General features: G+C 38.3%; 2 protein-coding genes across 3 annotated transcripts; one reads left to right on the top strand and one right to left on the bottom strand.

Annotated features, from left to right (window-relative positions):
- Nucleotides 1-2,289: 2,289 nt before the first annotated feature.
- LOC126793109 (rho GTPase-activating protein REN1) lies at nt 2,290-12,296 on the top strand. 2 transcript variants are annotated; one of them, XM_050519541.1, is made up of 23 exons: nt 2,290-2,425; nt 2,618-2,713; nt 2,911-3,006; nt 3,546-3,659; nt 4,119-4,186; nt 4,295-4,373; nt 5,047-5,191; nt 5,346-5,465; nt 5,841-5,918; nt 6,390-6,445; nt 6,546-6,624; nt 7,297-7,381; nt 7,549-7,792; nt 8,125-8,316; nt 8,794-9,105; nt 9,335-9,384; nt 9,688-9,751; nt 9,828-9,911; nt 10,179-10,292; nt 10,381-10,556; nt 10,706-10,775; nt 11,088-11,171; nt 11,439-12,296. In XM_050519541.1, the coding sequence occupies exons 2-23, from the start codon at nt 2,684-2,686 to the stop codon at nt 11,778-11,780; spliced, it is 2,682 nt and encodes an 893-aa protein (XP_050375498.1). In that variant the 5' UTR covers nt 2,290-2,425; nt 2,618-2,683; the 3' UTR covers nt 11,781-12,296. The 2 variants fall into 2 exon arrangements, with proteins under 2 accessions (XP_050375498.1, XP_050375500.1); XM_050519543.1 differs by having other exon boundaries at nt 11,088-11,166; nt 11,439-11,562.
- A 3,346-nt stretch (nt 12,297-15,642) lies between these two features.
- On the bottom strand, nt 15,643-16,981 carry LOC126793120 (mitochondrial uncoupling protein 4). Its single transcript, XM_050519560.1, has one exon. The coding sequence runs from the start codon at nt 16,709-16,711 to the stop codon at nt 15,719-15,721; it is 993 nt and encodes a 330-aa protein (XP_050375517.1). The 5' UTR covers nt 16,712-16,981; the 3' UTR covers nt 15,643-15,718.
- Nucleotides 16,982-18,056: the final 1,075 nt, after the last annotated feature.

Genomic DNA, 18,056 nt, shown 5'->3' with positions numbered 1-18,056 from the left:
AAATCATTATTACTGCTAGCCTGTACCGTGTAAATTTTCACGGATTATACATTTATACAATCACTTAAAAAAATTACTTTTAGTTTATCTACTTCATATTATACACAATATTCTCCTAATTTTAAGTCATCTTTCTTTATTTTATTTTACTTTAAATTTTTATAGTTTACCATATTATGCTTTTCACATAGTATTTTATCTCTTTATTTTTTTTATCTCTAGCATGATCATTTTAGAGATTTTAAAATTTTGGTGAAGCTATAATAACGGAGATTAAGTTGCTAATTGTACTTGGCTTATGCTAGGATGATCCCATGCTTTTGTTAAGTAAAGAAATTTGACGTGGAGTGCACGTGGCATTTTTAGATTGGATATTTGTTAATAAATGATTAACATAGAGATGTTAGAATGGAATATCATGAGTGGAACAGAAGACTAGAAGGAAGATGAATTCTTTCCCATTAATAATTTGTCATTTGGTGTTACAAAAATTGGTCTCATTTGAATTTTTTTTTTTTTGAAAAGGTATTTGACATCATTATAAGTGAGGGCCTGAGGGCTGAGGGGTTTAGATATGTGCGACCAAGGATTAGTGATCAGTAATATTTTTTGAAATGAGAATAATTAATTTGTTGATCATGTATGATCGGAATCGTACAAGAAGATATTCAAAAGCATTGGGCGAGCATATGATTTCTATGAATATGTGAAAGAAACTTGAAACGTATAATGAAAAGGCAGTCTGCATTTGCTGATTGAACGAATATCAGGCTGATATATGCAATGGAGGTGAAGCAGAGCTTGTATGATTACATAAGCTGAAGAAAACCTGGCTTGAATGGAGCCGGGAGATGCTATTCGGGAATCTGATGGCAATGAGCATCAATTGCAAGCTAGGCTTGAAAACTAGTCCTCGTGGTTTAGGCATCAATGATCGTTTGTTGAAGGTTAGGTCATTCATCTCATTCCAATATAATCAAACATGTAAGAGCAAACACCATGTTTCATATCTACTACGAAATCTTCAATTTAGAAGACATGAAACCCAAAATGATGTTGCCGCTTCACTATCGCTATGAATTGGGGAATGTCACCGAATCATGGCCGGATGGGATTGTAGACAGTATTGTGCATAGCAATAATAATTGAAAATTGAGTATTTGGTTCACCTAGATAATATTACTTTTCGTTATATATCTACAAATCTACTTACTTTGTGTCACTTTGGTACCACGCTATCACTTGGACAGTTTAGACTATAGACTATATATCATTCGCAAAAATTAGAAAAGGACAATTTAGACTATAGCACGAGTGATGTTCAAAGGAGAAAGATGAAAACTAATTAATTGGTTTTGACCCATTGTCTTCTTGCTTTTATGTTGGTCGTTGCAAAATAAAATCGTTGCATTTTTGGAGTCACCTTTCGAATGATGTGAGGCCTTAGCTTTTATGTTCCCATTACTATCAATTAGGAGAACAAGCATGCATACATTGCTATGATTTGTGCCCGCTTAAGAAAGCACATGTGGTGTTTGCATAATTGCATCATTGCATATATCGTTTGTCCACTCATTAGGTCCTTGAATTTAGAGGTGACATGGGCATGGATTCATTATGAGATCCATCTTCTTATGTTTTTTTTTTATTATTAATTAAGTTATATCCATATAATCTGAATACGTCGAAGTCTATCTATCTCACGGTCTATGCCTTTTAAAAGTTAATCATGTACCTTCCAATTTGGTCCCATTTCCACTAACTAATGTGTTTTCCTTGTAAGTCGAACTCTATCCAATTGGATTTAGGTATGTCACTTAAGAGGGTGACAACTGATTTTGTAAATAATAATACCGATCTATTCAAACCATCAACTAACAAACGAATACCCGCGAAACTCAAAATATGCAACTTACAAACGTTCTTTCAATAACCGGTAAACGTACAAAAGATGTTCGGACCAACATTCATTTCCATTTCACCATTGTATTCAGGTAGCATTCAAAAATTAGTTCGGAATTTTAAACCCAAACTTAGGACGTGATTCGAGGAATGCAAAGTGATGAAAGGAGACAGGGACACCCGAGCACCAAACCTTAGAGAGAAATAATACAAAGTCAGATCAAAGTGTATGAAATCCCCAGAATGCCTCGGCACGTTTTCCTTCCAACACGTCGGAGTCTAAGAATAGAGATGACGTGTACAACATAAGGAGGAGCCCGGTTTCTAAGGCCATTGCTCGATTGACCACCCAGTTTTGTTTTCCGTTGGGGGGTCTCTCTCATTTTTTTCACCTGAAACAAAACAAAATAGACAAAGAAAATCCTCTCACAATTTCTGTTTTCGTGATTCAATCCTATTCTTTCTATCCCCAGCACCAGACAACTCACATTTCAATTGGTTCGTGTCCAACTCCCACACAAAGGTATGTCAATCATTTCCACATTTTTGGATTTCATGTTGTTTTTCTGTATGATCATTCCTTGTTTATAGGAAATGTGGGTTTGATTGTTTGATGAGTAATATGGTTGTTTTCTTTCTGGGTTTGGATAATTGGATTGCAATCATTGCATGGTTTGCTTGGGTGTGATGTTGATCTGGAGTCTGATATGTGTAGGTGCCGAGTGCTGATCCATTTTGGCTGAGGTGTGGGGGATGTTTCTCTGACGTTTGGGATCAGCCAATGACTAACATAATCCCGGAAGCGCCTCAGGTGTGTTCCGGTTCAATTGTGTTCTTTTGTTTCAAATGCTGTTTCTTTCTTCACATAAGCGTTATACACTTGAAGGTTGGCATCATATACTGTCATGTAAATATGCATGGATTAGACACAATTACATGATGAATTACATTAACTGTGGTGCAAAGGAAATTTATCTGTTTATTTTTTCATGTTGTTGTGTGTTTTAGGGGGATGGTCAATCTCATCCTCCGCCGCCCCCAGCTGGCGGTCCTGATCATGGCCCAGATCATCCTGATTCTCACACTTCTCGTGGTGGCAATACGGTAATTTCTGTTGTATATTCACTCATGATACTATTGAGGTTAAATATAATTTGGCATTTTGGACTCGATTCGCGGTTTGCAACTTTGCATTGGCCTGTTAATAGTGTTCCAGTGATACCGAATTGTCAGTATTGACATTGTAAAATTTATTGGATCACCATACCATTTCCTTTATTACCAATCTGATTGAGCAGGGGGTGGCTATAGATATTTCATTTTCACATACTTCTGGGAATTTCTGTCGATGGATACCACATATGATGTTGAATGTATATATTCGTGCAACTAATGTCTGTCACCCAACGCTTGTTCAGATGAATAACAACATATGAGTGGAGACTATATATATACTGTACTGTCACAAAATTTAAGCTTTACAGCTGACCATGTTAATGGTAGCGTACTCCTTCATTAGAAGAAAGAAAAAATGGCAAAGTCAGAACTTTAGATGCAACAATGAATTGATACTGTGCTATTTTTCACCAATTTGTTATTTATGTTATCAATTTCCCGGTCATTAAAGTAATTTAAGTATGCAGATTTATAAGAGCGGGCCTCTGTTTATATCTTCCAAAGGAATTGGATGGACATCCTGGAAGAAAAGATGGTTTATTCTAACTCGTACTTCACTTGTTTTCTTCAGAAGTGATCCTGTAAGTAGCTCTTTCTGGTAAATAGTGAGACAATGTTCTTTCTTCTGTATATAGTTTAAGATGACAATGAAGCAAATGAAGGTTACTTGTTAGCTGCTAGGTTTCCTTATAAAGTTTTAAATCTTAGGAACATGATGAAGAATTAGGGTTGGAATGGTCTAGTAGACAATGATGGGCTAAGTTTAATAAATGAAGGCTCATATCAGTAGGATTTACTAAAGAATAGGAACATAGGAAGGTCTTTGCTTGATTGGCGGATATTTTTATTGTGCCATAAGAAAAAGCAAGGGGCTAGGAATGCATGCCTCTGTGTGTGTAGTTTATGATATTATATATTTGGGTCAAGTTGTGTGCCTGGACATAGGTAGAATCTGAAGTTTCATTTATGGTTCCTCGTCTCTCTTTTTCTTGTTTAATTACTGAAGTTTCTAATTTTCTGTTCTATATATACATTGCCAGAGTGCAGTTCAGAAGGGGAGTGAAGTGAATTTGACCCTCGGTGGTATTGACCTCAACAATTCAGGCAGGTTGGCTTGTAATTCCAGATTAGATCTACCTGCTGTGTATGACTGGTTTTTATCACAGAGACCAAAACAATCACTAATTTCTTCGCATTTGCTTGTTCCTATTTCTAGTGTGGTTGTCAAAGAAGACAAGAAACTCTTGACTGTGCTCTTTCCAGATGGTCGTGATGGGCGAGCCTTCACACTTAAGGTGCACATTTCTTAGTGTCTCTTCTGTATTCTCCCACTGGAACTGTTAACAACTTCTGTGCTTTCTCTTTTGTGGATAGGAAAATAAATGAGAACAAATCCAGGGCAGGATATTGAACAGAATCCACACAAAAAGCATACTCTACTGACTCCGAAAGATATTGCTTTCAAAAAAAATTAATTGACTAGAAAATGTGCAGTTTATAGCACCTAAAGCTGTATAAAGAAAGCTAGAAGCGATAAAATGTGCACATTGAACTGACTAGAAAGTGTAAATTCTATAGCACCTGAAGTATCATGCCATATCAAGCTAGAAGCAATAAAACTGATCTTAGCATATAATAAATATGATTTGCTTCTACTTCATTTCATGTTCACTGATCTGGATTGTTTGATCAAAATTTTCCTTCATGAGCATCTTAATCCAGGTTATCCCCCCCCCCCACACACACACAGTCACACGCACAATTTCTATAGCTATTAAAACTTGAAGGGAAGAGGAATGAGACACGACTTTTTCATAAGACTTAGAAGAAGGGAAAACACTGAGAAACTGAAAGCCTTTGTGTGTGTGTGTGGTAGTTTGAAGGCCTTTGGACCAAAAGTTTGGTTTGGAAGTTAGATTGTTGTTCTCTTTGTTGCTGATGTATTGGCTATATCTGTTGCTTCTGCAGGCTGAAACTTTGAAGGATCTACATGAATGGAAGGAAGCTTTGGAGAACGCTTTGTCACAAGCTCCATGTGGCGCTCATGGTGTGGGGAAAAATGGTATCTTGGGGAATGATCAGACAGATTCCAAAGATAGTACTTCGGATCAGCGTAAGCTCCCCCCACAGTGATGCTTTCGGAGAAGTGCTTTACATTGCTCATTATTGCTAGCAGTCTCAAGAAATTATATTATATATTGGTATTAAAGCAAATTATATTAAAACACCTTTTTGAAATATTGGTGTTTTCTGTATTTTTTTTAAAGCAAAGGAGAAACCACCTGTGAAGTCTACAATTATTGGGGTTCCTATCTTGCTTGCCTTGGAAGATGTTGATGGAGCTCCATGTTTTTTGGAGAAAGCCCTTAGGTTCGTAGAAGAACATGGTGAGTTCTCTTTATCTGACTCTTTTATTTAATCTCTTCGCGTGTAGTTGTAGCCAATCTGGTGCACTGACTTCTCTTGTATTGCTCATCTTATCTGATGAAAGAGAATCTTGTTTCCCAATTTTTCCATAAATTTCTTTTCAGAGAACCGCATTAACTTAATGCCTGCATCATCAGAAGCATCTTAATTGGCAGCTGGATATAATATGTCTTACATAGCATTACATAATTAAGTCCAATCTGTCACCTGAGGGTATTTCGTAATCACACTTCTCACCACAGACGATATCAAGCCCAACATCTCTATTATAATAAAGAGAGATTTATTTTCCTTTTTCAGTTGTATGAATCTGATGATTTGATAGCATTTAATAGGAGTCAAGGTAGAAGGAATCTTGCGACAAGCTGCAGATGTTGATGATGTTGAACGTCGAATACGGGAATATGAGCAGGGTTAGTACTCTCTCTTTTTTTTTTTTGATATGTTATTTTGGAAATTATAATTTGTGTTCTTTCATCATTATGTTTTTCTCCTGAAGTATGTGAGACAGCTGAGCATTAGTTCCTGATTGAAAACTATTGTTATGGGCTACTTAGCTCTAGTTTGGTTTTTCATAATATTCTTGAATTACCTGTAGTGGAACTTTTTCACGTCTGTAGATTCAGGGTGCTCTGTCTTAAGTTAGTTCCATTTCTATAAACTAAATGCCAACGTCTGCACTTAAATGGTATTTATACCTGAATAAGGTTTTGTCTGAAAATGCACATGCACTAAAGTTAATAAGTTATTAGAGGCGGCTTGTCACCTCTTGTGTTTTGGTCCTTGTGGCCATGCATGGCGTTGTCGCTGAATGAAGTAAATTCATTTCCCTAAAAAAAAAAACTTAAGTTATTAAGTATTTTGATTGTTACTTTATCAATCAGGGAAAGTTGAGTTTTCTCCTGATGAGGATCCGCATGTCATTGCTGATTGTGTAAAGGTAATTGTTTTGGAAACAAAATGTTGATTTTTCATGTAACTTATAGAATTCTCTGGTTATAAGCTGTTTTAAAATTTTCTGTGTTTATGTATATTTCTAGTATGTCCTCCGGGAGTTGCCATCTTCTCCAGTCCCTGCATCTTGCTGCAATGCATTGCTTGATTCCTTTCGCAAGTCTGGTATGATGCATTTTCTATATGATGTACCATCTTTCTCTTATTTGCTGTCTCAGTCGGTCATGATGTGTTGCGTAATCTGATTAACAGTTCAGAAAAAGATAAACTACATGCTGCTTGAGTGAATTTTTTAATTATATTACAAATATTATGCCATATGGATACAAATATAATACATAAAATATTTTCAGTTATTGGTCCCGAGCATTTATTGTATTGTAAACTGGCGAACCAGTAGCAGTCAATTGGGGTTCTATATTGATCAGTTAGCATATCAACTTTTAAACTCTGTGCTGCAGTGAGACTCTTGCATGTTTTGAGTTGCACCCCAAGGATCTTTATTGAAAATCCTAAATCCAAATTATGAATCTATTTCTCCTCAAGACCAGACTTTACACTACGACCCAGTAAATTGGAGTGCCATTTAATAAAGAAAAGAAATATGAACCTCCAGGTTCACTACCACTATAAGAAAATGTCGTTTTTGTCGCTCAATGTTAAGTAGATACATCACCTCTAACCCAGCTTGGAAAATTTTAAATGCTCTGGGTCTGCTATACGTGTCGAAGCCTCAAATCTGAAAATAATTGTTCATTGCAACTTTGTTCTATAAGTTTACGCATATCTTTGCTAGTATATTTGATTATCTTTACAAAATAATTTAATAATGATCAGGTAATGATCGGGGTGGTAGAATCAATGCCATGCGTACGACAATATGTGATACATTCCCAGAGCCAAACCGCTGTTTATTGCAAAGGTTTTCTTTATGTTGTTATCATTACTTGTGATTTCTGTTCTGTTTGATTTGTGTTTTTGTGTCCCTATTCCTGTGCTTCTCACTTACTTTACAACCTTGCATTTTTTTTGGGCCTAGTCATAAGTTAATTATAAGTTTATAACTAAATTTTTATTTGCTTGATTCAGAATTCTATTAATGATGCAAACTATTGCTTCTCACAAAGCTGTGAATCGAATGAGCTGCTCAGCTGTGGCAGCTTGCATGGCTCCCTTGCTTCTTCGTCCGCTTCTAGCTGGGGATTGTGAAATCGAGAATGATTTTAGTGTGGGTGGTGACAATTCGGTTCAGCTTTTGCAAGCAGCTGCTGCAGCTAATCATGCTCAAGCAATTGTTATAACTTTGCTGGAGGAGTATGATAACATATTTGGGGTAGGCTCCTAGCTTTCTACCAAGCTGTTTTTTTTCTTATGGATAGTGTCTTTAAGTGTTTCTGTGGTTAACACATCCACTGCTCAAATTACCATGCTGTCTTCTTGGCGTCTGCTCTTGGTGTATTTTCAAGATTAGTGAATATATTGAAAAAAAAAACATATATTCGCAAGTGAATTGTTGTACACAAAAAAAAAATGAAGTTGGACTTGGGGTTAATTTCTAAATTGAACCATGAAAGTAAAGTATCTAGTTCTTCTTCCATACGTAAATATGTCAATGTTTACTTCATCTTGGGTTTGTACTGTTCCATAATGCTAGTTTATTTGCAGGAAGGTTCCTTGTCCCTGGAACTATACAGTGACACAGAAGATGATGAAACTGACTCCGAGGGGGCAACAGAAGATGATGAGTATTATGAAGATGATGAAACTGACTCTGGAGAATACGATGATGATGATGTTGAAATTGTCAGTGGGTCATGCACTGAGAGTGATGAAGATGATGAACAGCTTGACAATAAGGTTCGTTTCTACTTCCTAACTTTACCTATATAAACTATGCTTTCACTGTGATGATGGAAATACCTACAAAATTGAGGCAGCAATATGTCCAGTCATCTCAACTTGAGTAGATTAATATTGTAATCTCTTCAAATGTGTCGTCACCTACTCTACTCTTATGTACAGTTGTTATGCTAATCTCTTTCCAAAAAACACTTTGAAAGGTGTATGTATTCTACATTCACTGTGTGCAAGTGTTGATGTCCCAAGCTCATGGTCTTAAGATTCCCGATACCAAAGACAATCTTTTACTCACCCACATCTGTGGGCTTTTTGCTCCATCTACATGATTGCTAAATTTACTCTAGTTTCCAAATTCTATTCTCATGAATACATGGAATAGTGATTTCTATTGATATTTACATACGCTCGTGTACTGTATTATGTGCTTCATCTGGTTCTGCGTGAATTGTACTTTAACATATCTTATTGGTTCAGTTGGCACAGGAAGCTAGCAAGGTTCCTGATGGAGGCGATGAAAGCAAAACTCAGAAGAAGTTGTCATCAAGATCACTTAAACATGTGAAGCCAGAAATTGGTGTAAAAAGCAATGATACTAAACCAAATTTAAGTGAAAATAACTCAGCGGAGCTGGACAATGAGTCTGTTGGAGTAAAAGATGATTCTACGGAAACAGGTGTTGTGCATCATTCAACTGGCCATGGCCTTCCATGCATACAAAAATCTTCAAGTATATCAAATGGACCTGATTATGGGGCAAGGCATCGCTCTAACTGGGGACGTACCGGTGTAAGTTTAAGTTCTCCAGATTACTGTTGGTGTTTAGCTTCTCAAAGAATTTTTCATTAGTTGATAATTTCCCCAATTGCTTTATGAAATTTTTGCTTCTCAAATTTTTGAATTTTGCTAACTGTCACACACTGTTTTTAATGTGCATGTTTTTGCATTTATGATCCTTATCTAGTGAATATACTGAGGTCTTTTGTTTATCATCTTATCTTATTGTGTATGACTCCAGGCAAGAAAGAACCTTTCCATGGAATCCATTGGCTTTAGTGTTGAGGAGGAGTAAGTGATGCATGCATGACCTCAATTCTTGTTTAGTGTTATCAGATTTTCTGTGTCGCATATATGTTTGAATGATGTTCTCAGGATAGATACATGTACACACACATTTTATTTAAAATTTTTACTTTGATGGTGGCACATAACAAAGATCATTAAAACTGGTTTGATCTTGATTGTACCACTAGCAATGGCATCAGCATGCGATGTGTTTTTAATAATGTATTCTGAAATCCACTTAGTTTGGTTTAATAATGTAACCTAATCTAGTTTGTTCTAATATCTAATTTTTCTTCCTGTAAAAAGGGATGAACAGATCCAAAGGCTAGAGATTACAAAAGCTGAGTTAGAAGATAGAATTGTAGAAGAGGTAGCGTAATAGTCTCTCCATTTCCATCGTGTCATTCTCTAATTTTCATGTAGTAAGTTGGTAGATTCTTTCACAGGTTCAAGATAATGTAGCTCTGCGAGCAAATCTAGAAAAGCAGAAGAAGGCCTTGTGTGAGCGTCGTCGAGCCCTCGAACTAGATGTAAATTTCAAATTGACTCTTAGAAATTGTTTTTATTTTATATTTTATTCTGGTTTATTTTCTCCTTCTTTGATTTTTAGAGGCAGCATGTTGAATTTTGAGTTCTTTGTAGGAAAGGAACTTCAAAATGCTTTTGTGTCCACACAATCTAATTGCTGGATTTTCTTGAACTCTTATCAAAGGATTAGATTCTAAAAGGAAATAAATCCTTAGTAGTCACTAGCTATATGAAGCTAATACCAACGTTAAGCATGAACTATATTGCAGGTAGCAAGACTACAGGAACAGTTACAGAAGGAACGAGATTTGGGAGCAGCCCTTGAAGCTGGGCTGAACATCTCCAAGGGTCATGTACTTAATTTAGCCAATGTTGATGGAAGAGTTAGTATTCTCTCCTCTGACATCTCATAAGATATTGAGGAAAATTTGATCATCCACCAAATGTCTAATTTTTACACATGTGCTACAGATAAGGGTAGAGCTTGAGGAAATGGTTCAGGTAGAGGCTGATTGTACCAATTTGAAAAAAAAGGTTGATGATCTGGGTGTGCAGCTTAATCAACAACGCGAACAAAACTATGGCTCTAGCTCTGCATCTGATGCATGCATTTTGCCTGCACATAGTCGGAATCATACTACAAAACAGTAAGAACCTTGTTTATTGATGGTTTTCTTTCTAAATCACCCTTTCCTCTATGCTTCCTAAATAGTTATTTTTCTTTGTTATAACACATTTAAATTTAGAGTGTTGCATGCTCATAAATTCACTTTTACATATTTATATATATTTTTAGGCAGACGAAGGATAAACAGAAGGATAGTGAAGCTGTAGCGCCTTCACATTTTGAACGGTCAAGAAGTAAGGTAAATTCGTTTGACACATGAGAACAATTCGCGTGTCCGTGCAACATAGGTTGACTCAAAGTTTCATACTTTAATGATTTCTTCATGGCAGAAAATTTTTAAACTGAATCAGATTGAATTCTCTTCACCAAATCGACTTTGTATGATTGATTTTCTAACCAACTTGTTAAGTTATATTGATTTTAAGCCTTGAGGACTTAGGTAGGAACTATAGAAATAGAAACTAATTATTTGGCAAGCAGTTTGCGGTAAAGTGGATTACATAAAGTGTAGTTATTTTGTACGTACTAATTTCTGGCCATGGTTAAACAGGACGGTCACCAAGATGGCACAGAAAATGCAAATGAGTGGAAGATGGAGTCAGTTGTTGCCAAACCTGGCAAAAAAGGAGGTGAGGTAAAGACCATTGCTTATATTACTTCTCGTTTTACTATATATGTTGTGCTTGAAAGAATCTCAGTCCTCTATTCATCATCTGGACACAGATCTGCGTTCCATGAGTATTATTTTTTTCTTCATTATGATGAAATAAGTCAGTTTTTACTTACTGCTTTTGCTACTTAGTAGTAGTTCTTAAGTTGGAAAGCATGCTCGTAGAGTTCATATTTTTGCTCTGAGCATATAAAAGGTAATTACTTTGAACTCATGGCCCGTGCATTACAGGGAAGTAGTTCAGCTTCAGGAATAACAAAGTTGGCATCGCGACTAAACTTTTTGAAGGAGCGGCGTGGCCAATATACTGAAAATCATGGTAGAAATAACGGTCAATCGGTCTCAGAAACTTCGGAAAAGGGCCAAAAGTCAGAAAAACTTAGAAAGGCAGAGAGTCATTCTGAGCATAGAGGTAAGCAGTCAGAAGCACAACAACAGCATATTCTGGACAGAGGGAAATCAGAAAGCCATCTGTCTGTTGAAGTGGACAAAGGTCTAGTCATGGACAGTAATAGTTTCACTAATTTTAACAGTAGTAAACTTTTCCCTTCCCCAAGGAATGAAACCAGATGATAGCAGGTTAATATGATTTATTAAGGGCCAAGACGGTTAGCTTCCCGTACATGGCATCTTATTAATTTTTAGAAGACAATGCTGGAAATGGAATTGGACATTGGTGCATGTTGGTGAGGAGGTTCATTGATATAAGAATCCTTAGAAATAGCTGATTTAATTTGATGCCGGTACAAATGTAGCTGCTTCAGTCAATGGACCTCCATTCCTAATCCTCAGAATGTACAGAAAGCATTTTCTTGATGACGCTGGATTATTAGTAATCTGACTGCTGATTTCTGCTGGCACGAAGTGACGCAGCGGAGCTGATTAGTGCTTGCATCTGTTGTATGCATGATAAATTTCTTATTTTGGTTCTGGTTTCTTAGGGTAAGCTGAGATCTTAGCAGACATCATTTAACGTTGTGAATGTGCCAAAACATTCCTTAACAGTGTCAACTAACAGTCTTTATTTCAAATGTTTGAAGAAGTAACACTTTTGTTTGGACAATTAGAACGGAGAATGTTTGTCTAATTGTTTTTTCCATGTGGATACAATGTAATGCCATCATCTTCTCTTTTCTGTTTATGGCAGCATTGTTAAGTTCATAATGTTTTACAGTACGTTACTAGTAAGAACTGGGAGCATGTTTTGGTCGGAAATCCTTAACAATTGACATAAATTTGGGGTTAAAAGAGGGTGTTGATTATGTCGTTTACTCGACGATGACGCACTTGAGGTACCTTTTTATTGGCTAACAGGGTTGTGAGTACGTAGAGAAACATTGTCGTTCGTATATTTTCTATTCTCTAAGCATGTTCATTATTCAGATCGAAACTTATATATTGATATGTTAATATTCGGGTTTTGGATTCATAAAACTGGTAATTTTGGATGAGTTTAATTAGTCCCTCTTTGAAGGCAACTTTTATATGCATAACAAGTATTGAGATTGTTGAATGAAATTTGTATGATTTTTGAACGCATATGGCGCAGCAAATTAAAATTGCCTGAGACATGGTCCCTCCTTCAACGCATTCTATTGTACAAAATCGATATAAATACATGCTCATTGCTCATCATTTTCCAACCATATAGCTAAGTGAAGATAGAGCATAAGATATTAGACGCAATCAAACATATTGCAAGTGGAAATGCATTGTGATAGGAAAGGCACTGGGATAGACACAATTCTATGCAGCAAAATCATGTAGAAGAATTCAAACATTTGCATGCAATATCGCAACTGAACGCAACACTCATTGCATGAGGGAAGTTTGAGCAGAAAGCTGGAGCTCAATGTTCTCGATCAACAAATATGAAAAGTCAATATTTTAAATTCAGATTAGTGATATTGATCGAGCTCATTATATTGTATATATGAACATTTATTCCTCGATTGGCATGTAATTAGAGCACATATGAAAGAATGAAGATTTATTGTAATTAGAGCACATATGAAAGGATACAGATTTACGGGTGAGAGTTTAGGGATTCAAATTTAGTATTATATATCCATGTCACATTAGTATTTTTTTTAGAATCGATGATTTTGTCATATATAAAAAAGTAGGAAGTATCATGAATATGAAACACCCTCTAAACATTCAAAACAAAAAAACCATGCAGACCGTCAATGAGAAGGCACCATAACCGGTAACCAAATGTCCAAATCAACCAAATGTGAGACTACTCACTTATTATCCTGCTAGAATCATCATACTCAAAGGAGGTAACCTAACAAGATCTAAAGAGACTTCCGACTCCTAAAGGGTCCCCGCAACAGAGACCGTAAAAACAACATCGGCGGGGTCTCCCCTATGCTTAGTTGAATTGATAGGTTCCATTGAAGGCAAAGGATCCACCTCCATCGCAACAGCGATTGAAGCCCATCCTGGCCCAAAGCCATGTACTAAGGGCACCCAGAGTATTGGGCACCCTCCCATCAGATCTGTCACACATAGGTGTCGTGCACCACAACGCCGGCCTTGATATCGCCTTGGTAACAGCGGCGAAACCAATCACGACCGGCCATGAACCCCGACCTGCAATGAGACCACAAGATCTAAAGTGTGAGGAAGAAGAAAGTCGCCTTGCCAAATCGCTAATCACAAAGGGATAGGAATCCAGTCGGACTCGAAAGCGACAAGAAATCCCGACACCCCCACCTCGATCGACCACCAGCGAGATCGTGGAATCGCCGCGTATTGAAGTTACCGAGTCGCCATCCAAGAACCCTAGAAGACGACTACTTCTAGGAATCTTAGTAGATGACCAAGGCCACCCCCAAGGCCGGCCCTGAGATTTCCGGGGCTCGAAGTGATGAGAAAAATTGGAGCCTCTTGTCAAAAAATTATTTTGAAACAATAAATTTTTTGAAACAACAAAACATAGCAATAAAACTTTCAATAATAATAAAATGATATAATGTTTGAAACAAAAATATAAAAATTACAAATATCAGTATATTTTACTCAAAAATTGCCCTTCTTACATTCTTGGAAGTAAAAGTGTCAATTAAGCACGAACACTCAAGCTTTTCCGCCAACTCATTTTCAATCAATAACATATTCAAACCATTCAGTCTTTCTTGAGACATAGTTGATCGAAGATAAGATTTGATCAACTTTAACTTCGAAAAGCTTTTCTCAGCACATGCAATAATAACAGGTATGGTTAACAAAAGTTTGTAAGCAATCCAAGCATTTGGGTAGCAACCATCCATTTGCTTCAAGTAGCTCAACACATCAACTGCTCTTCGTGCTTCTTTTGATATAGACCCTTTCAAATAGTTCAACTCTTCAAAGCTACTCAAATTGAAACACTTACACTCAATCAAAATCTAATCGCTTTGTTATCTATTAACCTATACAATTCCTACTTTGAAGTAGATAAAGAATTGAGGTCAAATTTCATCAACAAAAACGAAATCTCAAACCACGCAAAAGCTAATACAACCATAGTAGAAGATGTAGAGGCCTCCATCAATTCATGGCTATGACAACGCGCGAAAATCCATTCAAAGATACTTAAAAATGACAAAGATTCAAAGAAAAATGTGACATGTGATAATAAAAGCCGGATGAGAATTGGAGACAGAGAGTTTGGCGGTTACAGCGGCAATTTGGGAGGAACAAACATAAGCGCAAAGGAAAACACACCGAGGAAGAGTCGCGCAAAAGATCGAAAGTTAGCTGGTGAAGAACCCAGATTTGTGTTGAAATTTCTGGATGGAGAGCGAAGCAGTGGAGGAATTTAACCGCATGTCCCTCATCACCAACTTTTAATCAATGTAAAACTGATATAAGGGCAAAAAAGTAATTTTATCATTATAAATAGTACCATGATGGTGACTAAAATTAAGGGCTCAAAACTGGTGCTTTAATGGCTTTAGCCCAAGGCCGGCCCTGGACCACCCCACTGGAACCAAGTCGAAGCTATCACCTCCACACATGCCACCGTTGCCTCCATAATTATCCTTGTACCCAGCGCCGCCAAAGAGACAAGCTAGGGCAAGAAGAATAAGGAGACGGGAGAACATGTTTAGAGTATGTCACATTAGTTGATGAGTATATCTAGATTGTTATTTAAATTATCATATTATATAAATGCCCTTATGCCCTTTATCTTTTCAAATATACATTATGTGAGTCAAGACTCAAGAACATCGAACGAGCCATATGAAAATCCTGTCGTCGATCCATAGTACAATGTTACTGTTCTACCACAAAATCGTTAATTTCCGTCACAACTTCAATGACTTTAGATCAGTTTAGTTAGCCACAGTACAATTCAATTGGGGTATGGCTTCGAACATGTGTTCACTTTTTAAGGCAATTAGTTTTTCTATCGAATTATAAATCAGTAAATCACACAATCAAATAGCAAAGATATGCATTTATCAATAATTGTAACCAATTAATTCTTTTTCATCATCATCATTAACGGAAAAAATAACTCAAAACTCCTTGAAAACCTTCCTGAGCTGTTCAAGAGTGACAAACAGCACCACAGTGAAGGGTCCCTGCCTCGAAATTGTAGGAATAAAGCCCTTGTAGAGGGCCATGGGTCCTTCCGCCCTCACCGTCTTCAGGGCACAATCCAACGCCCCACTGTACGGCGCCTCCCTCCCTGCCTCCACCTTCATGTTCATCACCCTCGTCTTTATCACGTCCACCGGGTTCGACGCCACCGACGCCACAAACCCTGCCGCGAAACTCGCCGTCACGTGCGTCCCGAGTCCGTCGGCCATCACGTGCCTCTCCAGAATCGCCTCCTTGATCTGATCATACGACGCCAGCTGCGACGCCGTCACGATCATGGCCCGGTTCACCGTCAGACCCGACCCGCGCCACAGGCTTGTCACCCCTTCTTGCTTCGCCATACTCGATATGGCGTCGACGACGTTCTTGTAGTTCCGGCGCTGCGCCTCCGGGAGCCGCCCGTCGGCCTGCATCCTCACCATGGCCACGTCTGCCGGGTTCCCGACGGCGGCTCCGACGCCGCCGGCGATGAGTCCGGCGAGAAGCTTCTGCCCCAGAGGAAGGTTCCCGGATTCCGGATCGGACCATTTCGTCTTGAGAATATCATACAGCCCCATCCGGGTGGTGGAGTAGAGAGTCTGCCGGAGCACGGTGGCGGAGACGCCGGAGAACAAGGCCTTGACGCCTTCCGTCTGGAAGATCTTGACTCCGACCGAGATCGGCCCCACACGCGGTGGTGAAACGGTCACAGCGTGCGGCGGAGGAGCCATCATGGCCGCTGCTGCGGAGCCATGATGGGAATGGAAGGCAAAAGCAGGGCGGAGAGAGTGAACGGGCTGAAGGGCCGGGGCGGGTAAGCCCTTTTCGCCCTGGAGCTGCATTCGGACCTTGATGAGATCCAATGGGTGGGTGGAGCAGCCGGCCACAATGGAAGCTATGCCTCCCTCAACGAAACCCTTGACGCCCATTTCAAACTTGTTTTGAGTGTTTGGGTGGTTAGAGAAAGAATGAAAGAATGGTTCTTTAGAGTTAAAGAAGCAAAATTGGGGTGTTAGTTAGGAGATCGAGAGGAACTGAAGAATTAAGACCAGTTGGAGGTGGAGTTCATTTCACTGGAGACGAGGAGGTGGGAATGGAGGGAGAAAGCTATGGAGGAGGAGTGAGGAACGTTGGGCCTCTGAGACATAAGCTAGTTCTGTGTTCTGAATCGAGTTTAGGGTTTGTGTTTGTGTTTTCCAGGCAGTTGGGGGTTGGTATTTATAGTAGGAAAAGCGAGAGGAGAAGAAGGAAGCAGATGCGCGGCGGGGGCTAGCTTTTGCTAGCTGGTTTTGGTCTGAGTGGTTCTACTAGGAACGCGTTAGTTTGGGGCCCTCTAGGGCGAACCAGTAAGGAAGCGCCGTTTGGTGACGGGGGGCTTGACTTGGAAACTTTGACGGTGTGACCTAACTGGGTCGTCAAGGAGAAATTCCAAGTTTCCAGGAGGAGTCGTAATGAGGAGTTGAAAATTCTTGACACGTTGATTTGATTAATCGCGTTTTTAGTGGGGGGAAATTGGGTTTGTCTTCCTTCTTGGTGGGCTCTTAAGCATCACTACGCGTATGACTAATTCGGTTTTTGTTTTTATAAGAATAAGATACGACTCATTAGGTTGTGTAGTATTGTTTAGGAGAATTCCATGGCGAAAAGCAAGGTTTTAGATGCATGATTATTACCTCCCTTTGAAGTAGAGGTTAGATGAGGGAGCTGTGGCCATGTCCTTATGTCCCGTAAGTCTGGAGTGAAGCTTCGGCTACGTCTTTTGTTAATTGTTCACGTACCAATTAAGTTGGATTGTTTCCGAGAACATGTATGGATTAACAAGGGTGGAGATTCGAACTGCGACTTAGGAATACATTTATTATATATGCGACCAAGTGCGACTTCAAGATACAAATCTATACATAAAGCAAACTATTTTGACGGTCAAGTTCGTAAGAGATGATACAATTGTTTAGGCGACAAAGCTTTTCTTGGCTCTTGACTTGTACATCTAACCATACTGTTCTGAACCAGCAACAAAAGCATAATATTGCAACTGAATTCAAATGTAGAACAATTTACTTGTATATATGATGAAATATAGACTTTTGGAATGACTTGATTACTTGAATAATAACATGTCAATTACTTGGAAAGTTTAGGAAGCTCCAAAGTTTAATTTGGTCAAAGTTAGTGTATGTCGTATCATTCTATATCGATGTTTCATGTGCCCTCTGTTCTCGATCATGCTATGAACAAATGATCCTTAGTTCATATTAGTGATTGGGTTCAATG

This window comes from Argentina anserina, chromosome 5, assembly GCF_933775445.1.
Source record: "Argentina anserina chromosome 5, drPotAnse1.1, whole genome shotgun sequence".
In the NCBI taxonomy this organism is placed as follows: Eukaryota; Viridiplantae; Streptophyta; class Magnoliopsida; order Rosales; family Rosaceae; genus Argentina; species Argentina anserina.
The sequence above is the reverse complement of the archived record's forward strand: the minus strand, read 5'-3'. Positions and strand labels throughout refer to the sequence as shown.

Excerpts from the sequence above, each read along its gene's own strand:
- LOC126793109 (XM_050519541.1), top strand. The coding sequence starts at position 2,684 with ATGACTAACATAATCCCGGAAGCGCCTCAG. Across the intron at positions 9,385-9,687 it reads GGCTTTAGTGTTGAGGAGGA|GGATGAACAGATCCAAAGGC; the intron begins GTAAGTGATGCA and ends TCCTGTAAAAAG. Across the intron at positions 9,752-9,827 it reads AAGATAGAATTGTAGAAGAG|GTTCAAGATAATGTAGCTCT; the intron begins GTAGCGTAATAG and ends ATTCTTTCACAG.
- LOC126793120 (XM_050519560.1), bottom strand. The coding sequence starts at position 16,711 with ATGGGCGTCAAGGGTTTCGTTGAGGGAGGCATAGCTTCCATTGTGGCC.